General features: G+C 43.4%; 1 protein-coding gene across 8 annotated transcripts in view; it reads left to right on the forward strand.

Annotated features, from left to right (window-relative positions):
- The window catches only part of ANKRD27 (ankyrin repeat domain 27), a 77,260-nt gene that overhangs the window by 46,161 nt on the left and 6,864 nt on the right, over positions 1 to 24,235 (forward strand). For 7 of the 8 annotated variants that reach the window (XM_090062379.1, XM_090062374.1, XM_090062377.1 and 4 more), the window contains 6 exons: positions 3,849 to 3,893; positions 12,280 to 12,402; positions 15,870 to 16,067; positions 20,930 to 21,049; positions 21,643 to 21,804; positions 23,595 to 23,706. In XM_090062379.1, the coding sequence (XP_089918505.1) occupies positions 3,849 to 3,893; positions 12,280 to 12,402; positions 15,870 to 16,067; positions 20,930 to 21,049; positions 21,643 to 21,804; positions 23,595 to 23,706 (760 nt within the window). The remainder of the gene's footprint in view (positions 1 to 3,848; positions 3,894 to 12,279; positions 12,403 to 15,869; positions 16,068 to 20,929; positions 21,050 to 21,642; positions 21,805 to 23,594; positions 23,707 to 24,235) is intronic. The other variant, XM_090062380.1, reaches the window with a different exon arrangement.

Here is a 24,235-nt window from a genome sequence, read left to right on the forward strand (position 1 = left end):
GATTGATGTGGTAGCACTGGGAGGGGTCGAGCAGGCTGTGGCAAAGTTTTGAGTGCCTGCAGCTCCCCCACACCCTCCTGGCGCTACCCTGGGCCCAGTTGGCTTTGCCTCGCCCCACATGCAGATCCGGGGGCGTGTGACCCCCGGATGAGCCACTCATGGCTCCATCCTGCACCTGCCCAGGTTCCTGCAGTGCCAGCCCCTGCCCCACTCCCTCACTTGCCCATCCTCATGAAAAGCGCAGATCGAGGCCCCAGTGGTGAGGGTGGGAGCATGGGACACAGGCAGGAGCAGGGAGTTGGGGATAAGTGGAGGCCTGGGGAGCATGTGATATTAGATATTATTAATATCTATCATCGTGGTAGATATTAATAAAGCACACCTGGGCTGTCTTTGGGGGGAGCAGTGGTTATTTTTTAAAATTCTGAATGGTAGCTTATGATCAAAATGTAGTTCCTGGTTTTTAGCTTCTATATCTATAGATTAGTGTTTTATAACAGTTATGTTAAGATTAACATTGTCTAATTACAGGTCTCAAAGTCTAAAATGTTCAAAAATGGAATTTGCTTATTTTAATTGATATCTACCATGATGTCAATAAAAGGTATGAGAAAACAGCATTATAGTGACACCTGCAAAAGCATGTTATAAATTTTATGCTGACCCTATATTAGCAAATTTTGATAGTGATACTGGTTTTTAAACAAAGCTGTTTTGGCATCAGATACTACTACTCCTCCTGCTTTCCAGAGGGCACTACGATCTAGTAGGGATCACAGAGACCTGGTGGGACTCTTCTCATGACTGCAGTGTAGCCATAAAGGGCTACGTCCTTCACAGAAGGAATCGAGTAGGGAAAAGAGGTGGGGGTGTTGCCCTCTATGTGAAGCAGCAGTACATCTTCCTACAGGCCTATGTTGGCCCCAAAGAAGAACAGCTTGAAACCCTCTGGGTCAAGCTCTGGGGGAGGCATGGCGAGACAGACCTGACTTTAGGTGTATACTACAGGCCGCCTAACCAAGGGAAGGAACTTGATCCAGCATTCGCCTGTGAACTAACAGAGGTTGCGTGTGCATGGGACGTGGTTGTCATGGGTGACTACAACTACCCAGACATCTCCTGGGAGGAGTGCTTGGCCATCTTGGATCAATCATGATCCTTCTTGACCAGCACTGAAGAGCTTTTTTGACTTGGGAGGTGCACAGGCCAACTAGAGGCAATGCAGTTCTTGACCTGGTGCTGGCCAAAGGGGATGACCTGGTGACCAACTTAAACATAGGGGGCAGTCTAGGCAATAGTGACCATGAAATCATTACGTTCGTAGTCCGTTGCAAGGCTGACAAAACAGATACCAAGCTCAAAGTCTTAGACTTTAAACGCACAAATTTTAATAAGCTCAGGTCACTAGTAGAGAATGCCCTGAGAGACCAAGGACCACAGGTAAAGGGAGCATGAGAAGAATGGTCATTCCTTATGGATACAGTCCTTAAGGCTCAAAGAAAATCCATTCCCTTATGGAGAAAAAGTAGCAGAAGGGTCAAAAAAGCCTCTTGGCTAAGCAGGGAAGTTGCAGCCCTCCTACAGAAAAAGAAAGAGGCATACAAGCAATGGAAGCTTGGGACAACCTCTAGGAAAGACTACTTGACTATGGCCTGCACTTGTAGAAAACAGATTAGGCAAGCTAAGGCAGAAACTGAACTAAAACTAGCTACAAGAATCCTGCCTTAGCCAAATAGGGAGTAAAGGAAAACTAATGGGAGTGTAGGGCTGCTGCTCAGTTCTTCAGGATACCTGGTCACTACCACTCAGAAAAAAATGGAACTCCTAAATGACTATTTTGCTTTGGTCTTTCACGAGACCAAGTGGAACAACATGTCAGGTAGGGCACAGAACGAGCAGGGCAGGATTGACACCATTCCCACCATTGTCATAGAACTGCTGTATGATCAAGTAAAGTAATTAGACTTATATAAATCAGCAGAACCGGATGAACTCCACCCAAGAGTGCTGCAAGAGTTGGCTGAAGTAATCACAGAGCCCCTGGCAAAGGTCTTTAAAAAATCATGGGCTTCTGGAGAAATCTTAGAGGACTGGAAGAGAGCCAGTGCCCATCTTCAAGACGGGGAAGCGTGAAGACCCAGGAAACTACAGGCCAATTAGCTTAACTTCTATTCCAGGGAAAATCCTAGAAATGTTAATCAAAGAGGCTGTATTTGACAAACTTGCAGAAGGCATGATATTGAATGACAGCCAGCATGGCTTTGTCGTCGGCAGGTCTTGTCTGACCAACCTCATTTCTTTCCATGATCAGGTGACTTGTCACCTGGATGAGAGAGAAGCAGTTGACATTGCATACCTTGACTTCCAGAAGGCCTTTGACCTGGTATCCCATGAAGTACTGATCAGAAAACTGGAAGATATCGGGCTTAACTGTGGGACTGTCAAGAGGGTGTGAAACTGGTTACAAGGTAGAACGCAGAGAGTCCAAATGAGTGGATCGATGTCATTCTAGCAAGATGTGGGCAGCGGCATACCCCAGAGGTTGGTACTTGGCCTCGTGCTGTTCAATAGCTTCATCAATGACCTGGGTGAAGAGATGAAAAACCCATTGGCCAAGTTTGCAGACAACACCAAGATATGGGGTTGTGCGGACACGCCTGCAGATAGGCTGCAGATACAGGCAGACCTAGACAGGCTGGCATGTTGGGCAGAATGGAACCAGATGAAGTTCAACATAGAGAAATGAGAAGCGCTACATCTGGGAAGGAAGAACCCCCAGCACACCTACAGGCCGGGCATCACTAACCTGACCAGCATTACAAATGAAAGAGATCTGGGGGTAACAACAGACCCCAGCATGAATATGAGCCAGCAATGCAATGCAGTAGCCACTAGGGCCAATAAAACTCTAGCATGCATCAATTGATGCATCTCCAGTAAATCCAAAGAAGTGATTCTCCTGCTTTACTCAACATTGGTGCGGCTGCAGCTGGGGTATTGCATCCAGTTCTGGGCACCGCACTTCAGCAAGGATGTGGTAAAGCTCAAGAGGGTCCAGAGAAGGGCCATCCACATGATCAGGGACTTGCATGGCAAGCCATATGAGGAGAGGCTGACAGATCTCAGACTCTTCAGCCTAAAGGAAAGAAGGCTGAGAGGGGACCTGCTTGCAGCTTACAGCTATATCAGAGGTGTACATCAGGGGCTTGGTGAACAACTGTTCACTAGGGTGCCCTGGGGGGAAACTAGAAACAACGGTCACAAACTCCTGGAAGATAGTTTCAGGTTGAACATTAGGAAAAACTTCTTTACAGCTAGGGTGTCTAGACTATGGAACAGAGGTGGTGCAGACACCTATCCTAGAGGTCTTCAAGAGAAGAGTGGACTGTCACCTGGCTGAGGTCATCTGACCCCAGATGTCTTTCCTGCTCATGCAGGGGGCTGGAGCCGATGATCCCTCTGGGTCCCTTCCAGCCCTATGATTTTACTACTTATCTGCTATGCACACCTTGGTTGTTTTGGCAGCAACTGTTAGCCTACCAAGATAACAGCATCCCCCAAACAGTAGAGGCCTTCATAACTTAAATAGTTTGGGGTTTTTTTGGTTTTAGTGCTGGATCCTAAACAAAGTTGTAAACACAATAGTTGGTGAATCTGAACAGTGATTTGGTATATCATAAGTGAATAAGGTCTTTCCTTTAAAACTTTATCTGTAAATCTGAAATAGGCTACCTGTAATCCTGTAGCATCAGATTAGGAGAAAGTACAGTACAGTGGGTTTTCAGACAGAACAGTTTTATATGAATATTACCAAAACCAACTACAATTCCATTTTTCTTTATACCTAGGTAGACAAACTCTTAAGAGCAGTTGCTGATGGAGATCTGGAAATGGTAAGTCTAGAATGACTTGATGCATCTGTTTTTTCCCATCTGTTTTTTTTTTAAATTGAGGAAGCTTTTTATACAAAACATTGAATTAGAGAATCAGTGTCTTTTCTTTCTAAAAAATAGTTAAGTCCAGTGGTGCTACTGTGAATATTCACTCAATGTTTCAAGAATACTCAGCTAACAATATTATGAGGGGTCAGTATTTTGATGCATCTGTGGTTTGCTGTAGTAGAGGGAGTACTTTTAGATGAGAGCAAATACATTGCCAATTATAGGAGAAAACACTGAATTTAATCTTTTAAGCATGCTTCTTTAACTCATTGATTTAAGATGCTTTAGCTTTATCATTTTTATTTAGTGTATTCACAATTTTAAAATAAAACGAACTCCATGTTCCCCATGCCTAGTTCCTCTAGAACAGAGTTCCTCAAGGTACTTGGTAGGTAGCCTCTTGCTAAGAGCAGACCTTGCTCATGACTTCCTCCTGCTCAAAAACACAGTTCAGAATATTTTAGAAATGGTGTCAATCCAGTACAGTCCTGTTCTCCATCACCAGCATATCATGTGGTCTCTGGACTTCATTTATTCACTACTTGTAAAACTAGACATTAGTGATGCCAAAAAGAAACAAAGTGTCTGAATCTGCCTGGTGCTTCATTAACTGTTTTATTGACTTGTGTAACTGTGGATTTCAGTAGAATTATTTCATATTTTCTGCAGTATCAACAAAAGGAAAATGTGACCAAAGTCCTAGTTCATTTTTCTCCACTTCCTTTTCCTGTGGGTTTCTTGGATCCTTGTTCTCTTTCTGCTGCTCCCCTGAGTCATGGCTTTATCTCTGTTAATCTGGGTTTTGAAGCTCTTTGAGGATGTTGCATTCTAGGATAGGAAGTTTTTTTTCCTTTTCCAGCAGGTTCCTTTTTCTGCTTTTAATGAGTAACTTGTAACTTCATGAATTAAAGCTCACACTTTAAAAAGCATGCACATTACTCCAACTTGCACATGCAAGGAGCTCAGTCTTCATGACTGATCACAATGTAGCTTCCTTCAGGACCAGCCTAGCCAAAACTGGACAATAATTGTCAGATTCAGGGTCTTGCTGTCGAATATTGACTTTTTTTTTCACTAGTACTTGTCATTGGCAATCCCTCAATCTGAGGATCATCTCTGACACGACTCATTGAGAAATCTCGAGGTGACTTAAGAGTCCAGTCTCTAAGCCACAGATCTGTCTACAAAAATGAGAGGTCTTTCCACAGGGAAGAGTAGGCTGGGATTCCTCTCCTTTTCCTTCATCTGCTGTCTCTCCTTTGCTTTGAGGGCAAGACGGGATGCTGCTTGGTTGACATTGCAGCGCCCTTGGAGTTGGTTAACAGCCAGCTCCTCCCAGCTCTTGATATTATTGGTATCTGTTTTCTTGATGTAATTAGTGCTACCTGATACCTACTATATTAGAAGAGCCTAGATAGAGATGTGCAGCCATTTAGAATTGTAAGTAAACAAATATGTTTATATCGCAGATACTGAACCAGATCCTGTATTCTTTAATAAGGAAGACACTGCTGCCAAATTGGCCAGTAAACATTTAGGAAAACTTGGAGTCCTTTTGATTCCTATACTGATTTGGGTGCAAAAAGACTACAGAATTGGTCCCTGTGGCTGTCCATAAAAAAACAAAACAAAATGGAGGTGATCTGTTTTAAAAGCAGTGTCATATGTTCAAAACGTCTTAGCTGTGGAACAGTCAAAGGAATTTTCAGATCTTGCTAAGGACATGATGAGTTGATTAAATTTTGCTTATTTGGTTTATATGTTGCATCATACTGCACAGTAGTTATAAAAATATAAAATCAAAATGTTTCTTGGGCTCCAGATTGCATGCGTGTCTTGTGCATTCTGCAGGACCTGTTTACTTTGTGTGCATAGCATGTGTAACAATTATATCTGCACATATGCATTAAAATGGAACTGATGTTTTGTCAAGTGCTTGTTGTGATGGCATAAACAGTGAATGAAAAGTTAAGGTGACTTTAGATATCATTAATACAGATTAGACACGAGTTTGCAATTTGGGTATGTTTTGACTTTACACTTCATTTCCAATAAAGAGCTGGCTTCTGTAGTAATAGCAACGTCAATGTTTGTATCCTATAATTTGCATTACTTACTGTTTACCTTCTAGCTATTATTGCAGTTTCCTTGTTTCCATCTGAAACATTTTAAAATAACGGTACTTTTCTAAAGACATTTTACTGAAAAAATAGCAGGTGACACAAAAGCCTTTGAATCTTAAATTTGTAGGTATATGTGAGTTTTGAGGAAGTTTATTAAATTCATAAGACAAGATTGTGGAAGCCCTGTGTAAGAGTGTGGGGCAGGGTGTTGGCAACCTCTGACGTGCAGGCTGGATCCAGCCTTCATGATTAGGTCTGGCCTGGGAAGCTGAGCAGTTCGGTGGAAGGTTGATACTGCATGGGGGAGTGGAAAATGGCAATGGCAGCTGTCCGAAGCAGAGGTCTCCCTTCAGACCACATTCTGTTAAAGTGACCTGCTGGTCCTAAAGGATTGCCAGTCCCTCATGTAGGGTAGATTGGGTTCATGTGCAGACGGTACATGAGAATGTTTATTTGTTTCTGAAAATTTTGATAGGATAACATTTCAAACAGTATCAGCAGTAATATAGGTTGACAATGACATCATAAAACAGTCTGTATATAATAAAGTACATATTACAGTTGATTCTCTAATCAGTTTGGTCTCAGTCAAAGGATAGACATAAGTACCATGTGACAGAAAAGGAGAGAACTATAGGAAAGGACTGTACAGTCACTTGTTAATTAAATCTTAAGATAGAGAAACTCGGCTTCAGTGATTGTCTTGAGTCAACCTCAGAAGTAAACTGGAAAAAAACATTTGCTTGTTTCTAGACCTGTATCTAATCCCCACTTCCTCCCAAAAGAGACTTCTTAAACCTCTGTCAGCCTGCTGCTTCATCTATAAAATGGAATAGAATGTTGTAGGGCTAGAAAACTATTAAAAAAATTGATTGCAATTAATTTTTTAACTGCACAACTAGTTGCAATTAATTGTGATTTAAATCACAGAGCTGAAAACTCAAAAGGATGCAAAATTATGCGGGTACTTTGCATGGTGAGGAGTGTGAAGGTGTGGGGAGCTATGGGTGTGTGTGTGGGAGGGGGGGTTGGAGCCCAGGGAGGCGGGGTCCCTGCACATGCTGGCAGGATGCAGGGTACTGCGGGTTAAGAGTGAGGAGCAGGGCTGGTGGGGCTGTGGCTTGGGAGTGAGGGGCAGGGGCAGGCACAGGCATATCACTGCCCCACCATCATTATCCCCTTCCCACCCCTGTGTGTCCTCTTTTAAACAAAATATGGTAAGCACAGAAGAATCTAGCCTGGCAGCATGTAAAGCAGCACCCAGCAGTTAAGTCTGTGAAGGAGAAGGGGAAGGGGAGCAGATTGAGGCCCCCACAGTGAGGGAGGGAGTAGGGCAGGGGCTAGGGTAAATGGGCCCTGGGGCTGCGGTGGGTTGTGGGATGGAGCCACAGGCAGCTTGTCCAAGGGCATGGGGAGGGGGAGTGCAGCTCCCTGCCACTGTGTGTACCCCCAAGGGGGGCATGTGCCCCCTGGATTTGTGTGTGGGGTAGAAGTGGGCTGCCTGCTGCAGGCTGGGGCTCTGCACCCTGCTGTGTTTGCCCTGGGAGCCGCATGCTGGCCGCACCGTGCATCCCTGCCCACTTGGAGGCATGAGGCACAGCATAGTGTTGCCTGACTCATAGGGCAAAAGCAGCAGGGAGTGGAGCCCCAGCCCACAGCGGGTAGCTTTGCTTTGCCCTCTGCAGAAACCGGGGGGGCACATACCCCCAAAATGCCTCCCCCAGGGTTGTGTGCAGCAGTGGAGAGCCATGTCCCCCCACCCCTGAATGAGCCAACCTGTGGCTCTGTCCCACAGCCTGCCCTGGCCGTAGGGCCCCATTCACCCCAGCCCCTGTCTTTTCCCTGCTCCTTCCCTCACCGTGCAGGCCTTGATCTGTGCCCCCCTCCCACCGTTTCCTTCTTCCCCCATCCCTTCCCCTCCACAGACTTACCAGCTGAGCGCTGCTCTCCATGCTGCTGGGCTGCATTCCTGACTGCGTGCATGCTGTGTTGATGTGTGTCTGCGTGTTCCCAACCCCCCACCTTCCTGTTGCAGTAGCCTGGAGCCTACGCCCAGGCTGCCCTGTTGTTTCCTGCACTGCCAGTGCTGCACCTTTGGGTAGCCTGGAGGCACCGTTGATGGCAACGGAGCAGAGCCTGGGTGCAGGCTCCAAAACCATATGCATGATTAACACGTTAAAAAAGTAAAGCAAGAACCAATTAATGTGTTAATCATGCATGTTAATGGTGATTAATTGACAACCCTGGAATATTTCTTTACCTTGAACTGTGGACCTCTTGAATCCTGTTTATTTCTAGATTTACATAGAATAAACATTATTGCCCTGTTTTACAGATGGGTAAGCCGAAACATACAGATGTTGAGACCCATATTTCCAAATATGGCCCTGAATTTTCACTGACAATCTTTACATGGCAAAAGCTTGACTTCTTTTTGCATGGTGCTGAGCATGCTGCCTGTCCCAGTTATGTCAGCTGCATGTGTGGAAAAGCAACGTACAAAGCACAGGATTGGGATCCAGGAGACCTAGGTTCTTTTCTTAGCTCTGACTTGCTGGGTTACCTTTGACAAATGACTTCATCTTTGTACTTCAGTTTTCCTACCCATAAAATGGGGATAATGATAACTGTCTCCTTCATTAAGTACTTTAAGACTGAGGAACGAGAGGCACAATAATGAGCAGGGTACTTTGTTTTGTTATAGCTGCATGGTTGCTTAAGGCTGTGAAAAACTGGGTACCTGGCAATTGAGTTGTATACAATAGGAGTCAAAAAATGTTGGTCGCCATGTCTTTTCAAGAAGGCATTGTTGTCTAGTGAACTGAAAACCAGAAGTCTGGCTCCAAATAATGGCTCAGACACTGGCTTGCTGTGCATCTGTGAGGCAATTGGATGACTTCCTTGACCTTCCTACAAGGAGGATATTTAACATTTTCCTGAATAGAAATGGATTTGGAAGACTTAACATGCAGGATATTACATGAATTTCCACAAGCAGTTTTTTTATTCCTTTTGCCAAAGCTTAATATGTATGAGAAAAATATTTGAGAAAGATTAAACAGGTACCTGCGATTTTAGCTGGAAAAACCTAGTTCCAACCTTGACTAACTGATACTCAATAATACAGAACACAAAGATGTTTCATCTCTTCATTCTGAAAATAAATGATTTCATTTTATTCCTTGTGGCTTCTTTTGCCTCTTTGCTTGAATGGAATTGGCGCATGTCCTCATGTCAAACCGTTTGTTATGAACAGACTTCTCTCGTTGGGTGGCAAAGGTTACAGCTGGGGTAGCTGTTAAACATGATTATTTGAAAGCCTTCCTCTTGTTGTTGACTAGCTGAGGTTTGTTTCCATAGGAACTGAAGCAGCAGTAGGGTCATTAGCTGTGTTGCAGATTTCCGTTGCAACTGCTCTCTCTGCATACAAGAACAGACCTTCAAGCCAATCTCGTGGAACCTAAAGATTAAATTTTTATGCTGTGGTTATTCAGGAAGCAAAGAAAACCATTTTTCCCCTCCATTGTAGCATCTGCATGACCTCAGAAAGGACATTGGTTTTGGGCTGTGGATAGATTCATTCATCCAGATTGCGTTTGCTTAGAGACTGGTCCATCAAGGAAATTTCTTATTTTGTAGATAAAATTGATTCCATTTTTGCAAGCTGGCTGTGTGTGTGGTGGCAGAGATTATTCTTGGGGAGGAGGTGAAGTTGGGATAAAATCTACACAGAAAAGACTTAGCTTTATATCCAGCATTGCTTTCTGAGGGACTGGCAAGGTTGGGAGTCTTTGTTTTAGCTTAAAGATCTAACCTTGTTCTTCTTTGCTGCTGAAAGCCAGTGGGGAAGTCCTGGATGCATTATTTATGGAAATTGCTAGGAGTGGTCTTGGAAGATGTATACCTTTGAAGTGCAGCTTTGGCTCAAAGACCACTGCATGAGATAATTATCCTGGATCTAATCTTCCCATTTTTAAAAGAAGATTACTGAGAAGGTTGGGGAGTGACAGCTCTCAGTATCTGCATGCCTTATAGCATCTCAAGACCCCTTGTAGTTGGAGCCCACACCACCCCTTAGCACAAGGACTGTCCCTCAAATGAAGATTAGGTGTCCTAGCTGACATGAGAGTCTACCAGCTCTCTTCAGAGCTGTGGGAGTGTTGACTGGTGTGCAGACCTTAGCTGGAGCAAACAAGGTTTTCTTTTGGTGGCTTCATGTTTTACCAATTTTTCTACCTCCACAAGCAAAATCTGCAGCATCCCACAATCCATCTTTCCATACTCAGTGTAGATGTTGGGTTTTCTTTTCAGTGTCAAGGTTATACCCATTTTGTCTTGATCCATTTGGTTGTACAAAAAAGTGCTTAATAGTGCTTTGAGATTGGAGCAAGCTGGCTAAACTTCAGTCCAGGTAAGACTGAGGGTGATGCTGGCAAGTCACAAAAGCAGTTGGAGAATATGGCCCCTTTCATTGAGGTTGTCTGCCAACAGAGCCTCAAGTTAACTATTTTGATATGGAGTAATCCCAAGTTGTCTTTTAGATAGTTGTGTTGCTGTGACCACAGCTGGTTTGTGCTGTTCTTACTTGGCCAGTAGAGCAACATTTTCTTTGTGATGCCGGCTACTACAGATCTGCTTGGAAACTTTAACAGAAAGTAATTGCCTGCTTTCTTGAATGATGTATTCAGCTGAGAACAAGGGCTCTCAAATCTGCATTGATGCTTGCTAATTTCCTGATGGAAATTAAGGGTGATATTCTGTTCCTTTAGTCATATAGGTGTCCAGATATAGGCATCTACATGGCATTTCTGGTTGTATGAGACATGTTAATTAGCAGAATTAGATTATAAGATATTCATGAGATACTTTATGTGCACCTCAGTTTAAAAGTGTATTTAACCTTTTGACCAAAATCCTTGGCTAATCCATTGCAGTTTGGAACAGGTATACTTAGGTAGCATTTTTAAACTTTTGGTGAGGCATAAATTGAGAACTCAACATTAACATTGAAAACTACAATAATAGCATTTGTATTTGCTTGATGGGGTATGTGTGTTGACTGTGACCAATACAGAGCTGAGGAGAAGCTCCTGCAGGCAGGGCTTTACTTGTTTTAGACTCTGCAGGGAACTCTTTCCTACTACTGAACACCACGACAGGCCTAGAGCTCTTATTATTTCTCCTGCTGTTCCTTCCAGCTGCTTCTGTTTGGAGGCAGGACCAGATTATTTTTTTTTCCTATGCCTTGCTGAATGCACCATATAGGACTCAAGAAGTGAACTTGCAATGATGGTAGGGTTGCTTAGTGGATGAAAACAAGCCTGTCGAAAGACTGTCTGTCTCCTTTTCAGCTGTGGCTTGTGCAGTCATTCGCAAAAATTAGGGCCTTGTACATTTAGACACTGATATTGCCTTTAATGGTTGGGAAAGTGCCCAGGTCGTAAGGAGTTGCAGCTCTAAGAATTTACTGTACCTGTACATGTGGGTTCTGGATAAATGTAGCCATCCTTGTCACATTTTATATTCTTCAAAGCAGATGATGAATCAAGCTTTGCATTAACGTGAACTGGCATACACCAGCTCAGCAGTCTGACCTGAAAAGGATTTGAAAGAGCTTGAAGAGAGGTGAACAATAAAGCCTTGATTGGGCAGTGGGAAGTCATTTATAATTTACTTCATTGCTACTAGGTGAATTGCTGCTGGCTTCCTTGCCAGCAGGAGGTTTCATTTTTTTTAATTTGTCCTGTAGGGGAGTTGAAGTTATTGGGTGACTCATTCTGACTCTTGCTGATTTATTTTGCATTTATGTATACATATGTGTGCAGACAAGGTTCTTTGTGTAAATCTGCCATCTTTTATTAGACCAACTCAAATAGTTGGAAAAATGCTTCTTGGCAAGCTTTTGGGTATAAATACCCTTTGTCAGGCTTGAGGAGGCATCTGCAGTTGGTGTGCTGTTCATTCCATCTAGGAAGAGCAAACACCAGTTGCAGATGCTTCCTCAGCCTGATGAAGGGTATTTCTACCCGAAAGCTTGCCAAGAAGAATTTTTCCAACTATTTGAGGTGGTCTAATAAAAGATAGCAGATTTACACGAAGAACCTTGTCTGCCTACCAGGGCTACAACCTACCCCTGTACCATGGAACATATTTGTACACGTGTGCATTTACTGGGGGACAGAAATCTCTAATGGAGTACCTGCTTTTTCTGCCAGGTTCGTTATCTCTTGGAATTGATGGAAGAAGACTTAGAAGATGAAGAGGAAGCTGTCAGTACTGTGAAGTCAGACTTTTGTCATCCGTTGTGCCAATGCTCAAAATGCTGGCCAGCACAAAAGGTTGGAATATTCACCACTGTATGAGTGGAATCCCTGTTGTGTTCCTGTAGTTTAGTTTTCAGCCCAAGGGAAATAACACATCTGTTCTTCTGCCCAGCTGTATCTCTGCCCACAGGAGACCTGCAATTAAAAGTGTGCAGACTTGATGGACTTCATTATCTCACAAGATTAAACCACTCTCTTTGCTGATCAGGCTGTGGAGAGGACTGGGGTAAAAGAGTACACACAAGCTCATTTTACCATCGATATGAAAATCTCCATGTTTTGGATTTTCTATTTTGTTCCCCTTTTTGCATTGTTTTTGCCCAGGTTACGGAGCCTGTACTTTTGATATTAAGCAGGTTGGATAAGTGAGGGTAAGGAAAAGCTCTGTTGTAAGCCTCCTAGTATTTTTCTTCAGCCTCTAGCTCAGTGGTGCTCAGCCCATAGCCCCACGAGCAGGATCCAGCCCCTGAAATGGTTGCATCTGTCGGCAGCAAGCAGCTCAGCCCAGCATATTCTCTTCCCTACCATGCATTATGTCACTGACTCCCTCCACAGCCCTCCTTGCTTTCTCCCTCCCAGGAGCTGCTTCCTCTCTTCTTCCCACCTCCCCTGTGGCTGGCACAGCTTACTGCCATACTGCCTCTGAACTTTGGCAGCCACCTCCATCTCTTCATTCTCCACTCCCCTATCAAAGGGTAGCGGTGGCCTGCAGTGCAGTCAGGTCATAACCACCCTGCTTGCAACTTGAAAAGATCGAACACCACTGCTCAAGCTACTTCAGGCCTCTCCAGTTTCCGTACTGCTCTGGGCCCCCCTGATAACCAGCTCCCTCTCAACTCTTAGACGGTCTCTCTCCTGTAATCAGATTAACAGGAAATCTGTCCACCTAGGCTAAGTATAGACGGTCAAAAAGCCCATGGCTGAATTGATTCAGTCTTTGCAAATTAGTCTAACCTGCAGAGATTAAATTGAGAAAAAAACTGGACAAACATTTACTTTTGATTCAGGAAATGGAGCCACATTCCTGCAGTGGCTCAGGCCAGAATCTGGGGAGTGCTAAAGCACAGCTCTCTGGCACATAGCCAGCATGGGCTCTGTGTTGGCTTCCTCTTCCTGCTGTGCCTGAGGTCTCTGGGATTTGTAGTTCAGAATCACAGCAGTAGGAATTTGCAGCATTGCTCATCACTTCCTCTTCTTGCTTCCAGGTGCCTCTAGGATTTGTAGTCTAGCCATCAGTAAGTTTAGCAGGGCAGGGTAGCTCTGTACTTGGGGCTAGGGTATATTTAACACCCACCCCCCTGCCCTGGCCCCAGACCCTAGCTAGGGTTTGCCTGGGAGGAGCAGTCCCTCCCTCCCCTAACCCTTCTGTGCTGGAGCAGTTAGCCCAGCACGCCCCAGGGCTGGAAAGCATTCTGGGGGGACTGTGATTTAACTTGAACCAGGAAGGGGTCTGGGGCAGAAGCAGCATAAACTGGTTTGACCCAAATCAGTTAAGTCAGATACTACATTCAACCAGGTTTATCTTAAACCAGTTTCAGCCATTTTGAAACTGGTTTATGTGCATTGAACTTCTGTTCTGCTACAAGTTTAAACCAGTTTCTGATGAGGTAAACTAGTTTGTGTGCAACCTGTCCCTAGCTCTACTGATTAGTACAAGGCTGAGAAGATCATTTTAACTTGTATGAAAGATGCTATACAAACTGTATCTAGAACTGTATCTGGAGTACTGTGTCCAGTTTTGGGCTCCACAATTCAAAAAGAATGTGGAGGAGCTTGAGAGAGTCCAGAGGAGAGCCATGCCCATGATCAGAGGTCAGGAAAACGAACCTTACAATGAGAGGCTGAGAGCCATGGGGCTCTTTAGCCTGGAAAAGCACAGGCTCAGGGGTGATCTGATGGCCACGTGTAAGTTTATCAGGGGTGACCACCAGGATCTGGGGGAACGCTTGTTCACCAGAGCATCCCAAGGGATGACGAGGTCAAACAGTTGTAAACTACTACGAGATCTTTTCAGGCTGGACATAAGAAAGAATTTCTTTACTGTCTGAGCCCCCAAGGTCTGGAACAGTCTGCCAGTGGAGGTGGTTCGAGCACCTACACTGAACAGCTTCATGAGCAAATTGGATGCTTATCTTGCTGGGATCCTGTGACCCCAGCTGACTTCCTGCCCTTTGGGCGGGGGGCTGGACTCGATGATCTTCCGAGGTCCCTTCCAGCCCTAATGTCTATGAAATCTATGAACTACCTCAGACTTAAATAAAGATACATGTGCTGGCACAGCTGATTTGTTTCATTGCATGAAAAACGTGTTGCCTGTTGCTCTGCCCATTGATCCTGCAGGACGATGGGCAATGCCTTTGCTGCTTGAAGAGGCATGTCCAGAGATTCCCTGAGGTGTGTCTCTAAGCAGAGAAATTTGGGTTCCCTGGTTGCTGAGACATGCCCCTGGGAATCTCCAGGGTGCATCTCTGTAAGCGGTTTCCTCACTGGCAGACATGCCCTGGTGATTCCTTGTGCAGGAATTCTTGGGGTATACAGGAATGGGCCCCTCTAGCTCTGGGAGCACCTGCTGGGGGTGGCTGCAGAGCACAACCAACTCCAGGCTGCCCATACTCTCTCCTGCCACAAAGCTAATAGAAGTCTGCTGCATAAAGCAACAGAAAATATTACCACCTTTTGTCATGGCCACAAATTCGGGAACTTGTGGGGTGATAAACAGTATAGACGTCTGTTTGCTTTGCCTTTGGTGTCTCTATAATAATTTGCTATGACAGTACAAAAGTGACATCTGTCTTCATTCTGTGAGAGCAGAACAGGGTAGATCTGTAGAATGCTAACAAGGAAGAAGGTGCTGTAACATCTGTCAGCAGGCACTGTATTCATTTCCAGGCAGGTGCGTTCATGTTTAGATTAACTCATTTAGAGGCATAAGTTTTTGTAAACGACATCCTGCTTCATCAGATGCTATGAATTGTATGTGTGTAAAACAGTTGAAATATAATATTAACTCCTACCTTCCATATCCAGTAGCATCCCTGTAGAGCTAACAGCTGTGTGGGTCTGATCCATTTAGTCGTATCACTGAACTGAGAAGGTTTTTAGTCCCTATTAATTATGGATTTTTTTTTTATTTTCTGCACTTTCTCTGTAGCAATCTATCTTGTAGGAGGGAGAGAAAAATAAGACAACTTTCACTGTCACCAGTTTCACGAAACTACCCTTATATCTCATGGAGGAGCTCAAATGAGACTCCTTGGACAATACTGTTTATGTCCCTATGTTAGTTGCATATATACCCTATAGATATCTAGTCGTGGATTTGTAGAAAAGTAGGACTGGAAGGGACCTCAGGAAGTCATTTATCCCAACCCTCTGCTTAAACCATTCTAGATAAGCGTTTGTGTAATTGCTTTTAAAGACTGCTGAGAATGGTGGAAGTGGTGTTTTCAGTTGTCCATGACTTTTATTTTTTCTCACAACAGACACTTGCCAGGATGCCTGCTAATGGACTTGGCATAAATGTTTCAAACCAGGATGGCTTTACACCATTACATGTGGCTGCACTACACGGACATCCAGAATTGGTCTCCCTCTTGTTGAAGCATGGTGCCAGTGTTGGTGCTAGAAATATAAACCATGCAGTCCCTCTTCATCTGGCCTGTCAGAAAGGTCATTTTCAGGTAATTTGTTTTGTATAGCTGCAGGTGCAGTAGCTAGACTTTAATGGGGCATGGGTGGTTCATCAATCTTTAGGTAAGCAAGATGTGAAAATGGGGGTTGAGAGTGAGAAATAGAAACATCCAAGAAGTAGGAGAGAGCTTGGAATAGCAGAGGCCAGAGGTTAAAGAATGGGGCTTTCTGGTATAGTCTGCTATGGAGCTGCTTTGTGCTGTACAAGGAAGCTGGGCAGAGTGAGGATCTCTTCCTGCTTGGATCTGGGCAAGGATCTGACAATAGCAGACATCTTTGTTTTGAAGAGAGGAGGCAGAGAATTAGACCAAACAGGGGTTTGACTCCTTATGTTGGATTGAATAACATAGCATGAAGGGGCTCCATGAAGTCCTAGAAATGATGAGGGTATCCTTCCTAAATATTAAATGATATGCAGCTTCTTGGATTTCCTCCTAAGTCCATAAGGGTGGCATGAAGGACAGTGTAGCATCTAGTGGCTCTGCCAACAAGCCTGTCATTTTCAGGTGTCAAGAACGGAAAAAGCATGTAGTTCAAACTGTTGTCACTTTACTATACCTCCAGTGCCAGCGAGCTACTGGTTCCCTTTACTGCATGACTTCAGATCTGTGCTTACAACACACTCAAGAAAATAAGAAGTACAATTTTCCTGTTTGCATGCATCACTCCTATAATGTTGAAAACGCACACAATTTTAAAAGACATGGTTATATGCAGTCTGTCTAATGTATACATATTTGTATGTTTCTACGAAGGGTGGAAACATCAACTACAGATTCTTTGAGGAGGTTACTGATCTGAATGCATGAGGCCAAATGGTTCTAATTAACTTATGGGGCCCCAGTGGGAGTTTTGCCATTGACTGCTAATGGGCTCATGGTCAAATCTGATAGACTGTTTTGATTTGTCACTTGTCAGTCAACAGTGTAAATTGGGTACTCTGGAGTAAAGGAACTAATACAATAACCTGTTACACTAATCTGCCATTTCCATTTTTGCATCCCCAAACTACTATGACACACTTTCAAACTTACCTTGTGAAGTATATGTAGCTAATGCAAACTTCTAACGGTGAGAAATATTTTCAACATTTAAGACACTGGTTGTTTATATTAAAATGGCTTGTGCTTCAGCAGTTTAAAGCTTCCATCTGCAGATAGAAGGACACTTCTCATTCCAGGATAGACTTGACCATAAATTAAGCATTTTAAGGGTCCTACTAGATTGAAAAGTATTTAGTTTTATGATTAGTCTCCTTGCTCCAACACTGTTCCAACAGCCATGCAGTGGAGTAGAAGTTCAGTGTACTGTATTTACTCAAATCCAAGATGAGATTTTTTTTTTTCCCCAGTCAGCTTGAGGCAGCTAAGCTCTGGCTTTGGCTCCAAGCTTGGGGCCAAAACTGGAGTAGAATGAGCTGTCACCTGCCCCAGGTCACAGTAGCTCATGTGATAGGGTAAAGGACTTGTGGCAAGGGGACTATGAGGGAAATGGTGTGGGGGAGACGCACATTGGTAGAAGGCATGTGGGCAGACCTATGTTTGGGGTGAGGAGCACGTCGGGGAGACCACGTAGGCTGCACCTCCGCCAGTTACCTGGGCTCTGGCTCCAGCTCTGCCCTCACCCAGCCAGGCCTGGAGCTGCTGCCACTTTCTGCCTGGCCTGGCTGGGCTGGGTTGGACCAGGGCTGGGGACACTGTCTCTGCCAGGGCCAGTGTTACCCCAAAGCTAAGGGGGCCAGGGTTCAGAGAGGGGTACAGGCAGCAGAGGGGCAGCAATGTGCTGGAGACAGGCTTGAGGAAGGTGGCAAGGGATGAATTGGTGGGTAGGGGAGCACATGGCGGGTAGACAAAGGTAAAGAGGTGGGGACGGTAGTTACTGATAGGGTATAAGTGGCAGAGGGAACAGGCAGCAGGGAGCAAGTACTGGCATAGGGGGCAAGGGGTGGGGAGTAGGCAGCAGGGGAAGGGGGGCAAGAGGCAAGGGAGATGGGCATGTGTGGGACAGGCAAGGGGCAGGCCCCCTTCCTACTGCTTTCCCTACCACAGCAGTGGGGGGATGAATTTTAAGATGACAGCCAAATAATTCGATTTTATACATAAGAAAATTATAATAAAGTTATTATTTTCCATGTATAGAATGTAATTATTGGAGGCTTGTCTTAAATTCAAAGCTGTCCTGGATTTTGTTAAATATGGTAGTTCAGGTGATTTAATAGATTCTAAACTCTTCTGAGAAGAGATTGTCTTCCTATATGTTGGTGTAGCATCTCGTACTTCTGGATACCCCTCCTAATTGATCTTTTAGCTTAATAGTTTGCCTTCAATGAAGAAGCAAGCTTTTGTGCAGTATATCACTTTGAACAGACACTTAATCATCCATCTCTCAGGAAACAGTGTACCACTCTAAATACGAACTCTGGTCAATCTAATATTTTTCCTGTGGTTTTTTTTTTAATGACTTTACTAATGGGCTGAATTCTGCTGTTGCCAAACAAACAAAGCAGTTATCTTCATGGGCCAGTGCTGACCATTTATATTTCACCTTCCAAAAAGAACCAGACTGCTTTGTGAAATAGGCTGTTGAGGATAAAACTGGTACAGGCAAAAAGGAGGTTTGGGTTTTTTTACATCCTAACACCAGAAAATTCTCCAGAGAGAGGGAAGATTCCTGCTAGGCTGCACTCACCCTATGCACTGAAACTGTTCCCATCTAATCTTTCTCTATATCTTAATGGCCTGAAATTATTGTACAATATAAGTGCTGGCTGTAATGGAAGCATCTTACATTGAACACATAATGAATATCTTGAGCAACTGGAAATTCATATGTATTTTTATTTGGTTTAGACCATTTTCAACCCACATTTAAAAGCTTGTGTAATGTTTAAAGATTTTTTAAAAGTAAAACTTTGATAGCTGACTGCTGGCAACAGAATTGGTACTAACAGACGTTATGAAAATAGCCCTGCTGAGAGCAAGAATGACTGATTTTAATTAGGCTCTTGTAGGGTTTCTTCTTTTTTGCTTCAGTGACAGACTTAGTCTCCCTTGTGGTTACATAGTCATACATTGGGTCATTTAAGAATGTTTAGGTTTTTAAAGCCTGTTTGTGCTGTGCTTAGTTCTTTTCTGAGATTGTGGAGTCACTGAGCTGCTTTCATGTGGTGCTGCATTTTTAGACACTTGAGTTTATTGTAATGCTGATCCAGGGACTGACCCTGCTTCCCTTTCCATAATTTTAATTGCATGGACCCATCTGATCCAGTGGCATGCATTTCCTTGACTCTCTTTAATGGTTGGTTTGGATTCCCTTGCACCCCTTACATAGCTTCTCCTTTCACAGTTTGAGTTCATATATGCCTGTACATGCAAACATATATTCTTTTGCTGTTGGTATGGAGTGCTATGTGCTTCAACTCCTTGAAATGTCCAGGCCAAGCAGATTCATCTGGTCTCCTTAAAGCTCTCTGAGCGGTTTACCGCATCTTCTTGGATGCAGGTTGAGCAAGTCATGTAAGTAGCACTGAAAGAGAAGAGGGATCTAGTAGCAACATTGAACAGTCACTGTAGTGAGTGGGGGAAAGGGAAAATGCTATATGTGGGACAGCAGGTGAAGAGCAGGGTTCAGAAATTTGGAGGAGGAAAAAAAATGGAAAATAGAGTGTGGAGAGAAGGAAGATAAAAGCTAAAAAGAGAGGAAACATCAAAGAAAATGTGAATAAGGGGAAAACAGGACACAGGATATCACAGTTCCTAGGTCCATAAATGCTAGTTCTGAGTGGTTTTTAAGCCATGTGCTTCTTTCCTGTCATATATCCTATGACCCTTAATGTATTAAGACAGTAGTACTCAACTTTTTGGTTCCAAAGGCCAGATGAGTGGCTGGTCCTCATGCCAGGACCGGGCCCAGTGCTGCCTTCTCCCAACCCTGTATGCCTGAATTGGGTCCTGCATAGCTTTGGCTGGCTCCCATGCACTGGGATATAGCCCTGGGGCCCTGCACCACCTAGCACCATGTGTTGGGATCAAGCCATGGTGCTCTGCATGCTGGGATTGGGCACTCTGCTGTCTCCACCCAGCCCCATCCACGAGGATCTGCCCGGGAGGCTTGCTGCCCCCATCCAGCCCTATGAGATGGGATAAGGCCCCACACTCCCTTGTGTACCTGATCCAGCCTGCAGGACCATGCCACCTGTCCCACGGGCCTCCCCATGAGTCTGGTAACTTGGCAACAGGCTAGCAGTGCCACCATTCCCTACCTCCAAACCTTCAAACCAGGAGGGACAGCTGGGTGGGCTAGATGACACAGTGCAGGGGCTGGATTTAGCTAGCTGGTGGGGGTTGAGCACCCCTGCTCCAGCTTGTTTAAAAACCAAAGGAACCATGCATTATTCTTCCTTTAGGCACTTGAAATAATTAACCCTCCTGTCAGGGGATACTTATACTAAAATTACTTCTTCAGTTTCTGAAAAGGCTTATTCATACCATCCCCCAAAACTGCCATTTGAAAAAGTAAATCCATGTGATAACTTTGGACAGTAGTTATAATCAGTCCTTCAATTGTCTACATAAACCTAGATTGACTTTAAACCAACTGGGCACAAATAGGAGCACCCAAAATGAGGTGCATGAGGTCAAAGGATCCCGATTCTGAATTGCTCCCAGTTTGCATCTATCTCTTGCAATAAACTACTGGTTCTGGGTATCAGGAATATTCAGCACTAATTTGTGCTATTATAAAATGTATTCTATTGCAAGTGCCATTAATAGTGAATTAAGTGTACTTGTTCTGTAACTATGGGTTAGGTTTGTTAGTGTTTTAAGCATGAACTTCTTATCTCTCCCAAAAGGTAGTACAATGTCTGGTGGACTATGATGCTAAACAAAATAAAAAAGATATACTTGGAAATACTCCTTTAATTTATGCCTGTTTGAATGGCCAGCATGAGACTGCTGCCTTGTTATTACAGGTGAGATTGCATCCAAAAATGTTGTAAATAGCCTTTTTGTGATATTAAGGTAGAATATGCCATGTTATATTTTTAAGTGCAAAACATTAGTATTCATATTCTTATTAAAGATTTTTTCCTTTAAAACTGCTTTAAAGAAAATTACAAACATTTCTTCCTTCCTCCTACATTTTAAACCCATCCCCTGGGGCACTTTGTTGAGAGAAACATTTCTATAACATTACTGAAGGTAACACTTTTCGTACAGGATTGATTATATAGGAAAAGTATTTTCTTTTAAGAAATCTTTGACTAGCTTCACATATCTTCGTGTGCACTGTGATACCGAGCAGATGTATATATGCAAAGGGAGATGAAGTAATCCATGAAATAGGATAGTGTATCTTTGAACTATTTCATTGTTCAAAGGCTTATTGCTGTTGAACTGATGATTGCACTAATCCACACTTTCCAGATTCCCTACAGCTGAAAGATTTCTGATTCTTTGTTTTCACTCTTTATGTAAAACTGTAGAGATGAACAGAATGATTATGTGCTTCCTCCAGTTTCAGCTATATTGTGTTAATAGCATTTTATTTTATTTTTTATTCCAGCATGGGGCCTCTGTTAACCTTTCTAATATCAAGGGAAATACAGCATTGCATGAGGCTGTGATAGGAAGGCACAAAGCATTGGTAGAGCTGCTCCTTCAGAATGGTGCATTGACCCATATTAGGAACAAAAGGCAGTGTACTCCTGTAGACTGTGCTGAGCCAGTAAGTACAAAAGTTTGCTTGTTCCTACCCATTGGGTTTCTTAGGAGAAAATAAAAACATAGGATTGTCACGGTACCATTTCCAGTCGCTCCTAAGGCAAGATATTCCTATCTTTAACAACAAGATAATGTGTAAAAGTTATTCCAATTGCCTGGCCATATAATAGTAAGCAATTATGTTTGACACTTATTTTAAAATTGATTTGCTAAATGAAGAGAGAAACCTGGTATTTCTTGATTAAACAGCACTTCGCTATGTTCAGGCCACTTCAAACTGGGATTCATCCCACTGTGGGGCCTTTTAATGTAAATTCAGGATTATTGTAAATATTTATGCACATATTAAATGTTCATATTATTTTCAGGGTTACTGTTCACTTTAAAAAAATTAGATAAAACAGCAAGTGAGGACAGGATTTTTTTAAACAAAGTTTTATTAGTTTGCACTTCTTAGTTTTGAGTTTTTCATTTGATGTTTTGCATCTTATTGTCATTTTTCTCCTGTCCTCCTTCTTTAGTTTTATTTTCTGATTTTTTTATAAGTATTTTACAACTACTGGCCTATCAACTTACGTTCCTCAGGGAACTGTGCTGCGGTATTGTGAGCAAAATCAAAATAGAACTGATGTATCCATCTCTATTATTTCATCTTACTGAGAAGCTGCCATCCATCTTGGGTCCATCTACAGCAGGGGTGTCAAACCGGCAGGCGCATGTTGTTTGTATGTCCATGGGTCTGGTTTAGATGGCAGGCATCTGGGACATTGGGAATGCATATCGGCAGTAGCCAGAAGCGGGGCGTCAGGACAAAGCGAGTAATAGCTGCCTTAACTGTCACTCCTTCTACCTGCTTTCTTTAAAATCCTTCCTTAAAACCCACTTCATCCAGGAAGTCTTCATATGCTAGCGATCTTGCATTCTTCCTGACTTCAATTGAGATTAGTTTCCCATTTAGGTAAGGATCATACCAATATCTCATCAGAAATCTTAAGTGACTACAGTTGTTTGAAAAGGAAAAAAAGGTGGGAGAGGGAACATTTTTAAAAAATTAAAAAGCAACAGCCCTTTATCAGAAACTGTAGTTACCCTGGGAATAGCCATGCTCTGGGTAGGGGGATTGAGGACATTGTCCTTGCCAGCTACAGCACTTTGGGAATCTAACATTATTGCATGTTTCATCGTCTTTCTCCTTAAGTAATGCTCAAGATACCCCTATACAACTGGACTGTTCTGATTAGCTGGGTATGGTGGGAAACCCACATAAATAATGCCTAGTTAAATACACAGATATGACCTTCTCATTAATAACTACTTGCTCTACAATATTAAATTATAAGGGATTATTGCACTTCTCCAGCGGTTAGACACTGCTTTCAGTTTTGTGCCCCTGGGGAATATGATAGTGGCCATAAAGCGTGCTTCTGCCTGTATCTTATTACTGACATTTTTGTTTATTTATATGTTAGATTAACATAAACAACAGCTTAAATAGCACTTTATACTTTCCCTGACCTGTCAGCTTTTCCAAAATACTGAACAGTTTAAAGATGGAACTTCTGTGGAGGACAGGTGTAAGCCTCCAGCTCGTGGAGGTTGTGTTCTAACTTGAGGCTGAAATGCTAATATAATTTTAGGCTTGTATTTATCCCAGTGTGTCTGACTGTAGGTTATAATTTTTTTTACTAAAAGTGATTACCCTACACTGTCTGCATTGATTACTGGAACCACTAATCTGTACAAAGGCTGGATATTATAAAAGTGGTGAAAAATAAAAACTTTTTTAAAATTAAGAATTCCAGTATCCTGAAGTTGCTACAAGCAGCACCAAGCAATGCACCAGAATCAGCAGAGGGAGGAGAAATAGATGGAGAGCAGCATATAACTGGCAAGATCAGGAAAAAAGGTAATTGTCAGAGTTTCACTGGTACAAAGAGAGAAAAGGTTTGGAAATTAATTGTTGCACTAGATCCAGTATTGTGGGGTTGTGTGTCTTTTTTTACAATTAAGGTATGCTTAGCTGTTTCACATGTGTATTACAAGTAACACCTAAAATTGCACTGACTGAGAAACATAGGAAGAGGGAAAGAAAGTTTCATAGTTTCTAGGGTCGGAAGGGACCTGAGTAGATCATCTAGGCCGACCCCCTGCCATGGCAGGAAATAATACTGGGGTCAAATGACCCCAGCAAGGTGTTCATCTAACCTCCTCTTAAACACCCCTAGGGTAGGAGCCTGCACCACTTCTCTTGGAAGTTGGTTCCAGATCCTAGGTGCCCTGACTGTGAAGTAGCGCCTCCTGATATCTAGCCTGAACCTGCCCTCTGCCAGCTTGTGACTGTTATTCCTGGTCACTCCTGGCAGTGCTCAGGGTAACAGTGATTCCCCCAATGCCTGCTGATCCCCCCTGACTAATTTATAACAGGCCACGAGATC

Source organism: Crocodylus siamensis, chromosome 9 (assembly GCF_052110815.1).
Source record: "Crocodylus siamensis isolate JL-2025a chromosome 9, ASM5211081v1, whole genome shotgun sequence".
Taxonomy (NCBI): Eukaryota; Metazoa; Chordata; order Crocodylia; family Crocodylidae; genus Crocodylus; species Crocodylus siamensis.